The sequence below is a fragment of the Aquarana catesbeiana genome, linkage group LG09, assembly GCF_042186555.1.
Source record: "Aquarana catesbeiana isolate 2022-GZ linkage group LG09, ASM4218655v1, whole genome shotgun sequence".
Taxonomy (NCBI): Eukaryota; Metazoa; Chordata; class Amphibia; order Anura; family Ranidae; genus Aquarana; species Aquarana catesbeiana.
Window position 1 is genome coordinate 316,283,795 of NC_133332.1, and position 13,117 is coordinate 316,296,911.

The following is a 13,117-nucleotide window of genomic DNA, read 5'->3' on the forward strand; positions in this document are numbered from 1 at the left end:
GTACCATTTGATCACTGTGACCAATCACAGCTAGCAACACAATTGTACACAATGGCATGAAAGGAAGCAACTGTCTTGTGATTTGCTGTGATTGGCCACAGCTTAATCACATGATACAGATGGTACAGACAGGGCCAATCGCAGCCCATCTGTATCATGTGATTAAGCTGTGGCCAATCACAGCAAATCACATGAGAGTTGTAAACAATGGATGGCTTCCTTTTATGCCATTGTGTACAATTGTGTTGCTAGCTGTGATTGGTCACAGTGATCAGATGGTACAGACGGGGCCAATCACAGCCCATGTGACCAATCAGAGCTAGCAACACAATTGTACACAAAGAATAGCATGGAAGGAAGCCATTCATTGTTTACAACTGTCATGGAATTTGCAGTGATTGGCCACAGCTAATCACATGATACAGATGGGCTATGATTGGCCCTGATCACATGATACAGATGGGCTAGGATTGGCCCTGTCTGTACCATGTGATCACTTTGACCAATCGGAGCTAGCAACACAATTGTACACAATAGATGGCATGAAAGGAAGCCATCCATTGTTTACACCTGTCATGTGATTGGCCACAGCTGATCACATGGAACAGGTGGGCTGTGACTGGCCCTGTCTGTACCATTTGATCACTGTGATCAATCAGAGCTAGCAACACAATTGTACACAATGGCATGAAAGGAAGCCATCCATTGTTTACAACTGTCGTGTGATTTGCTGTGATTGGCCACAGCTTAATCACATAATACAAATGGGTTGTGATTGGCCCTGTCTGTACCATGTGATCACTGTGGCCAATCAGAGCTAGCAACACAATCGTACACAATGGATGGCATGAAAGGAAGCCATCCATTGATTACAACTGTCATGTGATTGGCCACAGCTGATCACATGGAACAGGTGGGCTGTGACTGGCCCTGTCTGTACCATTTGATCACTGTGACCAATCAGAGCTAGCAACACAATTGTACACAATGGCATGAAAGGAAACCATCCGTTGTTTACAACTCTCATGTGATTTCCTGTGATTGGCCACAGCTTAATCACAAAATACAGATGGGCTGTGATTAACCTTGTCTGTACCATGTGATCACTGTGACCAATCAGAGATAGCAACACAATTATACTCAATGAATGACATGAAAGGAAGCCATCCATTGTTTACAACTGTCATGTAATTTGCTGTGATTGGCCACGGCGATTACATGGTACTGGCAGCGGGGCGGCGCAGTGATCAGTCATTCGCTGTGTCCACCGGATAGATCACGCGGCCTGTTCTCGTGAGGACGTCATATGCTGTGTTCCCAGAACAAAAGGTTCCCACCCAAATGTCATTTTACAATGGCCTGGGAAGCAATTAGTCTTAATTCACTTTTACAGAAAAGATGAATACCGGACATTCATGGGGCCCTATAGCAAAATTTTGATGCTTCGCCAGCGGCTTTCTCGCTATCGTCAACCCGTGGTTGCAGGAAAAGAAATTTGCTCGGTCTATGGCCAGCCTTACCCAAGAATGAGTGGAAGGAGAGCTGTCTAAATAGTAAGGACATGATAAGGATCCGGCGCTGTGGATAGACGTGGGGTGGGGGTGGGAGGGGCATCAGTGCATGGATTTAACTTGTAACCTTCAATTTCCAGCTAATCGCTCCATCCTCAGTAGCTCAGCAGTTTATTTTCCCTGCTATCAGATCCCAGGGCCTCCGTGTGAATTCCTTCCATTCTATAACCCAAATACAAGCTTCTTTTAAACTCTGGCTTTTTTATTCCTTTATTTATTTATTTTTTTGCAGAATTACAAACAGCATTTTGTCCATTTTTAGCTGAGCAGCCACTGAGATTTGCTAACAGCGTAATCAAAACTGAAGCTGATTGTTCCCTTCAGCAAAGGTCACGTGGCCGGAGGCTTCATCTTTTTGGTAATGGCGTTCAGGAGGCTGAATCAGCATTTTCTCCTGGAAAGTTATTTAACGCTAAACTCAAAAATGTAACATGTAGGCAATATAAAGTAATCTTATTAAAGGCTGATCTGTTGCCTTAAATTCCTCATGAGATGTTGTAATGCACTACCTGTCATGTGACAGTGCCAAGGCAGCCCTGTGTCTATAATATGACTTCCTTCTAAGGATCTGTATATGTTGTATCAGTTTTTAACTTGTAACAGAATCCAAAAGTATCTGGTGTTGGTTTGATTATAGCATAGGTGAGGTGGTTGGACCATATCATAGGGGAGGCCGTTGGACCACAGCCTGGGGGAGGCCGTTGGACCACAGCCTGGGGGAGGCCGTTGGACCACAGCCTGGGGGAGACAGTTGGACCACAGCCTGGGGGAGACAGTTGGACCACAGCCTGGGGGAGACCGTTGGACCACAGCCTGGGGGAGGCCGTTGGACCACCGCCTGGGGGAGGTCGTTGGACCACCGCCTGGGGGAGGCCGTTGGACCACCGCCTGGGGGAGGCCGTTGGACCACCGCCTGGGGGAGGCCGTTGGACCACCGCCTGGGGGAGGCGGCTGGACCACAGCCTGGGGGAGGCGGCTGGACCACAGCCTGGGGGAGGCGGCTGGACCACAGCCTGGGAGAGGCGGCTGGACCACCGCCTGGGGGAGGCCGTTGGACCACAGCCTGGGGGAGGCCGTTGGACCACAGCCTGGGGGAGGCCGTTGGACCACAGCCTGGGGGAGGCCGTTGGACCACAGCCTGGGGGAGGCGGCTGGACCACCGCCTGGGGGAGGCGGCTGGACCACCGCCTGGGGGAGGCGGCTGGACCACCGCCTGGGGGAGGCGGCTGGACCACCGCCTGGGGGAGGCGGCTGGACCACAGCCTGGGGGAGGCGGCTGGACCACAGCCTGGGGGAGGCGGCTGGACCACAGCCTGGGGGAGGCGGCTGGACCACAGCCTGGGGGAGGCGGCTGGACCACAGCCTGGGGGAGGCGGCTGGACCACAGCCTGGGGGAGGCGGCTGGACCACCGCCTGGGAGAGGCGGCTGGACCACCGCCTGGGGGAGGCGGCTGGACCACAGCCTGGGGGAGGCGGCTGGACCACAGCCTGGGAGAGGCGGTTTCGACCACAGTGTAGTCGAGGCGCTTGAACCACATTGTAGTCGAGGCGGCCGGACGACAGCGTAGTCGAGGCGGCCGGACGACAGCGTAGTCGAGGCGGCCGGACGACAGCGTAGTCGAGGCGGCCGGACGACAGCGTAGTCAATACAGTCTTCTCACTGATCACCAATGTAAGGAACATTCTTCCCACTGATCACCAATGTAAAGAGCATTCTTCCCACTGACCACCAATGTAGGGAACATTCTTCTCACTGATCACCAATGTAGGGAGCATTCTTCTCACTGATCACCAATGTAAGGAACATTCTTCCCACTGATCACCAATGTAAGGAACATTCTTCCCACTGACCACCAATGTAAGGAACATTCATCTCAGTGACCATCACACTTACGTGCAGTAAGCTGGAGACATAGTAACTATTAGCATAGGTTCCCTGAGCCTGAAAGGGTATTTCAAGGGTCCCTCCATGTTAATAGGTTGAGAAAGGCTGCTCTAAATGATTGAGCTCAGGTGTTTCCAGTGGAGGGTACTGGTAATGCTGCAGCATACAAAGACATTTTAGGCAATTGTGCTCTCCCGGTATTTTGATACAAGTTTGGGGAAGACCCTTTCCAGCATGATTGTGCTCCTCTGCACAAAGGCAGCTCCATAAAGATGTGGCTTGATGAGTCTGGTGTGGAGGAACTTAAGTGTCGCGCACAGAGCCCTGACCTGGAACACCTTTGGGAGCGAGCCAGATCTTCTTAATCAGCATCTCAATAAACACATGGTTTGAAGAGTTGGATGTGCTGAAACTTAAGTTCCGTTTTTGGAACGTTTGACCTCCTTTCTCTACTACACAGAATCCCTCTGCTTACAGTAAGGGAAATAAGGTTGAACCCTTTGACCAAGCAGTAATAGGGATCTAATATGTTATATACATTATATGGTTATATCAATGAGAGCTCCAATTTCCTTTTTTTTTATTTTGTACTAATTTTTAGAATCTATTTTTGTAATATATTTGTAATAAACTGAATTTCGTAAAATTATGTAGTGTTCCTTTTCTGGTAAGGGTCCTCCCCAAATGTCCTATATCTTTTAAACAGTCTTTATATGGATATGGTACCCCCTTAGCTATTTTTTATTTAAATACATTGGTGGTCAGTGCTAAAAATGTCCCTTACATTGGTGATCAGTGAGAAGAATGTTCCTTACATTGGTGATCAGTGAGAAGAATGTTCCTTACATTGGTGGTCAGTGGGAAGAATGTCCCTTACATTGGTGATCAGTGAGAAGAATGTTCCTTACATTGGTGGTCAGTGGGAAGAATGTTCCTTACATTGGTGGTCAGTGGGAAGAATATTCCTTACATTGGTGATCAGTGAGAAGAATGTTCCTTACATTGGTGATCAGTGAGAAGAATGTTCCTTACATTGGTGATCAGTGGGAAGAATGTTCCTTACATTGGTGATCAGTGAGAAGAATGTTCCTTACATTGGTGATCAGTGAGAAGAATGTTCCTTACATTGGTGATCAGTGGGAAGAATGTTCCTTACATTGGTGATCAGTGAGAAGAATGTTCCTTACATTGGTGATCAGTGAGAAGAATGTTCCTTACATTGGTGATCAGTGAGAAGAATGTTCCTTACATTGGTGATCAGTGAGAAGAATGTTCCTTACATTGGTGATCAGTGGGAAGAATGTTCCTTACATTGGTGATCAGTGAGAAGAATGTTCCTTACATTGGTGATCAGTGGGAAGAATGTTCCCTACATTGGTGATCAGTGGGAAGAATGTTCCCTACATTGGTGATCAGTGGGAAGAATGTTCCTTACATTGGTGATCAGTGAGAAGAATGTTCCTTACATTGGTGATCAGTGAGAAGAATGATCCTTACATTGGTGATCAGTGAGAAGAATGTCCCTTACATTGGTGATCAGTGAGAAGAATGTTCCTTACATTGGTGATCAGTGGGAAGAATGTTCCTTACATTGGTGATCAGTGAGAAGAATGATCCTTACATTGGTGATCAGTGGGAAGAATGCTCCTTACATTGGTGATCAGTGGGAAGAATGTTCCTTACATTGGTGGTCACTGAGATGAATGTTCCTTACATTGGTGGTCATTGGGAAGGATTCCCCCCCTTACAATTAGCTAAAAAGTTCATTGGTGTCACTGGAAACGTATCTGAGGCAGAGGTTGCTCATTTATCAAGGAACCCCTAGCAATGTATAGAGGAACCCTGGTTGAAAAGGGCTCATTTAGAAGGTCCAAATGCTTCTTACAAGGTCATTGGAAAGATTTCCCCCCCTTACAGATAGTAAAACAAATCATTGGTGTCAGTGGTAACAAATCTGAGAGGCAGAAGTTGCCCGTTGCTCCAGGAACCCCTAGTAATGTCTTTAGGAACCCTGGTTGAAAAGGGCTGATTTAGAAGCTCTAAATGCTGCTTACATGGTCATTGGAAAGATTACCCCCCCCCCCCCCCCCTTACAGAGAGCTAAAAAAAGAATAATTGGTGTCAGTGGAAATTTATCACAGAGGCAGAACTTCCTAATTGCTCAAGGAACCCCCAAGTGGCTAATTTAGAAGGTCCTCATGGTTTTGGCTGTAAAGTAGAGATAATTATGAGGCATCAACATATTTTTGACCATATAATGTATTGTATTATCACATTTTAACATCATAAACTTTGTTACGTGTTGTTAAATACTGTATTCTTTTGTCTTTGCAGCTTTCCTCATGGCGATGTCTCTAGCCTCCACCACCTATGGCGCTTTGGTTCTTAACATCTTGGCCATCCAGATCAAATACGATGACTACAAAGTGCAGTTGAGCGTGCCAGCCTTCGTCTGCATCGTTCTGTGGAGGGCATTGGAAATCGCCACCCGCGTTACAGTCTTGGTGCTCTTTTGCGCAGCGCTGAAAGCTTGGGTGGCCATTGTGGTCGTGGTGAATCTGGTGGCCCTCTTCCTATTGCCGTGGGTCAACTTTTGGAGAAACGGGTACAGCATCCCAGAGAATGTGGAGAAAAACTTCAGCCGGATAGGTACCATGATCGTCTTGGGTACAGTGACGTTATTGTACTCCGCCATCAATATGTTTTGTTGGTCAGCCGTTCAACTCAACTTAGCCGAAAGAGACCTCATTGATCAATCCCAGAATTGGGGAAGACTCTGCCTCCACTACGCTTTCAGATTACTAGAGAACGCAGCTCTGATTTTACTTTGGTATTTTTACAAGGAAGACGGCTTTGAGTATTTTTGCTCCCCGCTCCTCGTCGTGCAGCTGTTGGTGGGATATGCCGCTGCAATTTTTTTCATGCTCTTTTTCTACCAGTACTTTCACCCATGCCGTTCGCTGTTCAGCCATAACGTGTCGGACTTGTTATCTTGTGCTTGTTGCAAAAGAACAAAGCCTTTGCAGAGGCAAGGGGTGGGAAGAGAGAGCATTGTATGATAAAGGTTCCGTTTGGTTCAGCTTGAGCAGGAATTAACTGTAGCAAAGTTGTGCCGGTTATCTTTTCACACGCTGTAATGTGATAAATGATTCACTCAGGAACAAGTGCCTATGCCAAGTCTTATCACTGCAGAGCAGCTGTGCAAAGAGCACATTCAGCTGTCATTTGTGCTACTGTTGCAAGCAAAGACCTCAACGTTGTTCACAGTTTTTATGTGCTTATAAAGCTGAACTCCAGGCTGACGAGCTAGATACGTAGACGACGTATAAATAAGGGGGTTCGATTTACCTGGCAAAGGATGTGCATTTCTGTCCATCCAGTCCGGAGATTTACACAGCCCTGATGCAAAGCACACATTTTTCCCTGTTCTAGACTGTAGACCAGCGGCCCGCAACTAGTCCCAGGGACCGGTTTTGTGGAAGAAAATTTTTCCATGGATGAGTTAGGGGAGTTGATATGGCCTGCCACCAGATGCAGTCACTTGCCACTCACTGATGGGGTTTTTATAGAAGTCTCTGTGCTAAAGATCTGCATTTATAGCCACTCCCCAGAACTAGCATCACCGCTTTGGTTCCATAGGGCTTTCATAGAAGTCTCTGTGCTAAAGATCTGCATTTACAGCCACTCCCCAGAACTAGCATCACCGCTTTGGTTCCATAGGGCTTTCATAGAAGTCTCTGTGCTGAAGATCTGCATTTGTAGCCGCTCCCCAGCACTAGCATCACTGCTTCGGCTCCATAGGGTTTTCATAAAAGTCTTTGTGCTAAAGATCTGCATTTGTAGCCGCTCCCACAGCACTAGCCCCACCGCTTTGGCTCCATAGGGTTTTCATAGAAGCCTCTGTGCTAAAGATCTGCCTTTGTAGCCACTCCCCAGCACTAGCATCACCGCTTTGGATCCATAGGGCTTTCATAGAAGTCTCTGTGCTAAAGATCTGCATTTGTAGCCTCTCCCCAGCACTAGCCCCACCGCTTTGGCTCTATGGGGTTTTCATAGAAGTCTTTGTGCTAAAGATCTGCATTTGTAGTCGCTCCCCAGCACTAGCATCTTCGCTTTGCCTCCATAGGATTTTTATAGAAATCTCTGTGCTAAAGATCTGCATTTGTAGCCGCTCCCCAGCACTAGCATCTTCGCTTTGGCTCCATAGGGTTTTCATAGAAGTCTCTGTGCTAAAGATCTGCATTTGTAGCCGCTCCCCAGCACTAGCATCACTGCTTCCGCTCTATAGGGTTTTCATAGAAGTCTCTGTGCTAAAGATCTGCATTTGTAGCCGCTCCCCAGCACTAGTATCACCGCTTCGCCTCCATAGGGTTTTTATAGAAGTCTTTGTGCTAAATATCTGCATTTGTAGCCGCTCCCCAGCACTAGTATCACCGCCTCAGCTCCACCTCAGATCATCGGGCATTAGATTCTCATAAGGAGCGTGCAAGTTTACAGTAGGGTGTGCGCTCCTATGAGGATCTAATACCGTCACTGATCTGACAGGAGGCCAAGCTCAGATGGTAATGTGAGCGGCCATAAAGGCCAATTCACACAATTGCTTGTGTTCCATTTACACTGCAATGTAGCCAATGGTGCATGCTGCATTTTATCGCATGTACAGCAGGAGAGGGCAGCGCATCGAGCCGCTGTGCAATACCAGGAATGAAGTGTACATTTTGTACATGTCAAAGTTTGTACAAAAAAAAAATGTGAACAGATCAAGCCTCCTGCTGTGCAGCTCGGTTCCTAACAGGCCACAGACCCGTACCAGTCCTTGGCCCGGAGCTTGAGGGACTCTGCTGTAGACAGAATCCTGTGGTGCCATTTCTCTACCCCCAGCCTGCTGAGTATACAGTGAAGGAGCAGCAGCAGACTGTAGAGGTCAGCTCTCTGAGCACTTTGCCCTCTCCTCCTATCGGTATGTTCCTTTTCGGCACATTTGCATGCAGCACCCTTGATTGGCTCCTAGTCTTACCCCTCCCTTTCCCAGTGCTTCTGTACAGGGATTACAAGTAGTTGTTGCATTTAAAAATTAAATTCAAAGATAACTCTACTTTTTTGACCGTGTCTCATGTTGCACCCATACGTATGCTTACTTCACACTAGTGCATAAAAGCGCGTGTTCTCCCGCGTCGCACAAAAAACCACGCTACCCCCTTGCATTTCATTAATTCTTAATGGCAGGCCCACGCATCCTGCCAACGCACATGCGTTCGCAGGCGCCAAAATGTACGCTGACGCAATACTATGAGTTGGCTCGATTTGTAAAATGGTGCAGACAACTTTTTTTAGTGTTATGCATACATAGGGCGTTGAAATTTAATGGGCTGTCCTTAATGCAGTGCGGAGAAACATGCACCTCCGTGGTGGTGAACAATACATTAGGGCAGCCATTCTTAACCAGGATTTGTGGAACCCTAGGGTTCCTCAGAAAGTGGTAGGGGTTCCTTGGGCTGTGGCTAACTGACCTCCCATGTCATGGTGCCTGCCAGTGGCGGCCACTCCATTAGGGGCGCCACCCCCCTTTATCCATGCCGCCACTGGTGCCTGCATAGTTTTAGTTCAATCATCACTTGGCAGAGCCAATAGCATTACTCTAAGGGTGGCATTCTGACCTCCACTGTAGGAGGGGCATTATTCCCACTGACCACCACCAATGTAAGGGGCATTTTCCCAATGACCATCACCAATTTAATGGTTGTTTTCCAAATGACCATCACCAATGAATGGGGCATTTTCCCAATGGCCATCATCAGTGTAAGGAGTATTTTCCCAATGACCATCACCAATGTAAGGGGCATTTTTTCGATGACCATCGCCAATTATGGGGCATTTTCCCAATGGCTTTCACCAATGTTTTCCCAATGACCACCAATGGACTAATCTTAGGGGTTCTATTTAATGGACTAAATGTAGGGGTTCCCTGAGACTGGAAATCTATTACAAGGTTTCCATTGGGGTAAAAACAAATGGCTGCCTTAGGGTGTAACACCATCACCAGTGAATGGGGCATTTTCCCAATGACCATCACCAATGATTAGGGCATTTTTCCAATGGCCTTCACAAATGTAGGGGGCGTTTTGCCAATGGCCATCACCAATGAATGGGGCATTTTCCCACAGACCATCACCAATGTAGTGGACATTTTTCCAATCACCATCACCAATGAATGGGGCATTTTCCCAATCGCCATCACCAATGTTTTCCCAATGACCACCAATGGACTAATCTTAGGGGTTCTATTTAATGGACTATACGTAGGGGTTCCCTGAGACCAGAAATCTATTACAGGGTTTCCATTGGGGTAAAAAAAGAATGGCTGCCTTAGGGTGTAACACGAACCAAGGTCAGCATGCACAGCCCCGCAACACCAAACTGCCCCTTCCTTTAAAAGAATAGGGGGGCTTCTTCCCACAGCATCCTGTCAAATTTTAGATCGGCGTGGCTCCGCCCACACAGCCGCATCATTCATTCACAGGATAGTTGTGAATGAAAAGACTACCAGTCCCATCTGCCACCAGGACTTATCGCTGTCAGTGGAGCACAAGTGCGGTGACGTCATAGTACTTTTAGTCCACTGATACTTCTTCCAGCTCCGTAGCTGAAGGTCCCAGACAAGGCCCTGGGGGAAGCGTCTGCAGGAACCAGAGCATCGCACCCATCATCCACTGATCGCTGATGCAATGCTTTTCAGGTTCTAATGCAAAAAAAAAAAAATGCACATTTTTGCAATATGATTGCTTTTATTTTTTGCAAAACATGGAATTATCCTTTTAAAGCATTTTTTAATAATTACCTAACTGCGCTAATTTGGGTATTTTTTTTTTCATGTGTCTGGAGTTCAGCTTTTAAATACATGTTGTTTTTTTTTTTATATTTAAAAATAGAAGCGTGTTGCAATTGTTCTATTTGGATATGCTGTTGGAATGCTGTTGTGAAAATTTTACTTAAATTGGTAATATGCCTTCATTTCTAGCTGGAGCCTGACACACAAGCAGGCGAAATGAGGAGAACGTAAGATTTTAGCTTTGTTAATAATAATTGTTTTGGTTGAAAATGATCTGAAATGCAATGCTGTGACCTCAGTATTTGCCACCCTGTGTTCTTTGTTTAGTTGTCATTTGTTCCTCTTTGTCATTTGAGCCTTACGAACATCATCTGATGGGGAAGGAAAACAAATGTAATGTTATTATTGAATTACGTAATTTCCTTGGTATGAGAGATGATGATAAAACGTACAATCAGAGAATTGTAACAAAATGACCCTAGAACCCAAGAAAAGAAAGCTGGCAGCACTCAGCGATGCTTAACAATCTCAGCTCTTTGGACGTAACGCGTACGTCCGAAGCCTGAACTGTTAATCACAAGCTGATGGCTGCTACTGCAACCGCCGGCTCAGAGCTTGAAAGTTACATAGTTAGTAAGGTTGAATAAAGACACAAGTCCATCCAGTTCAACCTGAGTGAGCACCCACAATTGTCCCCATCCCCGCACATTGCGTCCCAATCACTTTTACAGACTGGGAGGCACAATACCCCCCCCCCCGCTGGCTCCCACCTCCCCGCTGGCGGTGCCCTCAACCTCCCTGCATGGTTCCTGGGTTCTCTTGCTCTTACCGGGAGGCCAGGACCACAACCGCCGGTTTTAGGATGGCGAGTGGTGTGAGGGCGAGGCACATACATGCTTCGATCTCACATGTAAACAAAGAAACCAGAAGCAACAACAATTTTCTCACTTATGGTTTTTAGATCCACCATTTCCTGACTGGTACAGCCAAGGGACACATCTAACCGAGCAGATCTGTGCTTGGTTGGAAGGGCAGGGGAGACATTGGGGTCTACTAGAACAGTGGTCTCCAAACTGCGGCCCCCGAGTTATGAGGCCCTTGAGGCACTAGTTCATCCACTGATACCAATAATGGGGCACAATTCCTCACAATGACGCCAATGAGTGGGCACAATTTCTCCCAATGACACCAGCATTGGGACATAATGATGCCAATGGTGGGGCACAATTCCTCCCAATGACGAGGCACTATTCCTCCCACTGACACCAACAATGGGGCCCAATGACACCAATGATGGTCCACAATTTCTCCCAATGACACCCATCAATGGGGCCCAATGACACAAATGATGGGGCACAATTGCTCCCAAAGACATCAATAAAGGGGCGCAACTCCTCCCACCATCAGTGATGGGGCACAATTCCTCCCACTAACACCAATGATGGGGCGCAATTCCTCCCAATGACACCAATAAGGGAGCACAATTTCTCCCATTGGCATCAGCAATGGGACTCAATCACACCAATGGTGGAACAAAATTCCTCCCACTGATACCAGCAATGGGGCCCAATGACACCAATGATGGGGCACAATTTCTCCCAATGACACCCAACAATGGGGAGCAATTAGGGGTCACAATTACTCCCAAAGACATCAATGAAGGGGCACAATTCCTCTTATTAACACCAAGGATGGGGCATTGTTTTTTCCCCACTGACGGGAACTTTTCTACTACCAGTGGCCACAGTATGGCCCTCCTTAAGTCTAAAGGACAGTAAACTGGCCCTTTGTTTAGAAAGTTTGGAGACCCCTGTACTAGACCCCTACTGTCTTAAAAAAGAGTGCCTGTCACATGCTATCACATGGGGTTTTATTAACCCCTTGTGATAGCAATCAAGTAAAAATAAATAAAAGAAAAAAGTTTAAAGAACTAAAATTTATTTTAAAAAGTATCAAAAAATAATTGCCGTAACTCCTGTTGCCCCGCACACATGCGCAAAAGCAGCCCAGGGTGCGCACACAATTGTAAACCACGGTCGCACCACATTTGTAACAAATCGCCACAAACGTCAGAGTGAAAGCCATAATTCTAGCACAGGATCCCCTGGTTAACGCTAACTCTGATGAGCTGTAAAGGCTTTTAAAGCGTGGGCTATGGAGATTTTTAGGTACTGTCGTTTTTGTATATTAACGGGCGCACGCAGTTTTAAGATTGGGCATGTTTTGTTATCTATTTACTTGACGCAACCTCATCTTTTCTATGTTACCACAAAAATGAGTATTATATTGTGTGTGTTTGTATGTTTGCACTAAAGTTTTATTACATTTTTTTCTTGAAAATTTGCATTTAATAAACAGTTGTGCAAAGAGTTTAAGTAATTTTATTGCCAAACGTTAATATTTTTACATGTGTGCACAAATTGAAAAAAATTTGCTCTAGCGTCGAACTGGTTTAAACCCTTTTTTTTTGGTCCAGACAAATGAAAAATGGACTCCTCTATGATTAATCCCAGTCTTGTGGATGAAACCTGTACAAGGAGGAGGTTCCCAGGAAAGGATATTTCGTAATTTGTACGAATCAATAAAGTTTACCAGCGTTGTTGAATTTCATTCAGAGTGCCATTGGCTTTTTTTTTTTTTCACCCTGGACGTTTTGGGGCAAAGGATGAGCTTCTGGAACCCATTACTTCTGGAGGGTGACCTGGCGTCCTTCACGTTAATGAACTCTAGAAACCAATGCTGGCCAATTTTTTTTTTTTTTTTTTTTTTTGGTGAAGGAAAGGTTTAGGACCTCTGTTTGTGACTCCATTGGGGAGACTTGCCTCACTTATT

The 13,117-nt window shown here is 46.3% G+C and overlaps 1 protein-coding gene across 1 annotated transcript in view; it reads left to right on the plus strand.

Moving 5' to 3' along the window:
* LOC141108785 (endoplasmic reticulum membrane adapter protein XK-like) overlaps positions 1–12,654 on the plus strand; it is a 30,948-nt gene extending 18,294 nt beyond the window's left edge. The window contains exon 3 of the mRNA XM_073600715.1: positions 5,791–12,654. Within this exon, the coding sequence (XP_073456816.1) occupies positions 5,791–6,515 (725 nt within the window). The 3' untranslated portion in view covers positions 6,516–12,654. The remainder of the gene's footprint in view (positions 1–5,790) is intronic.
* Positions 12,655–13,117: the final 463 nt, after the last annotated feature.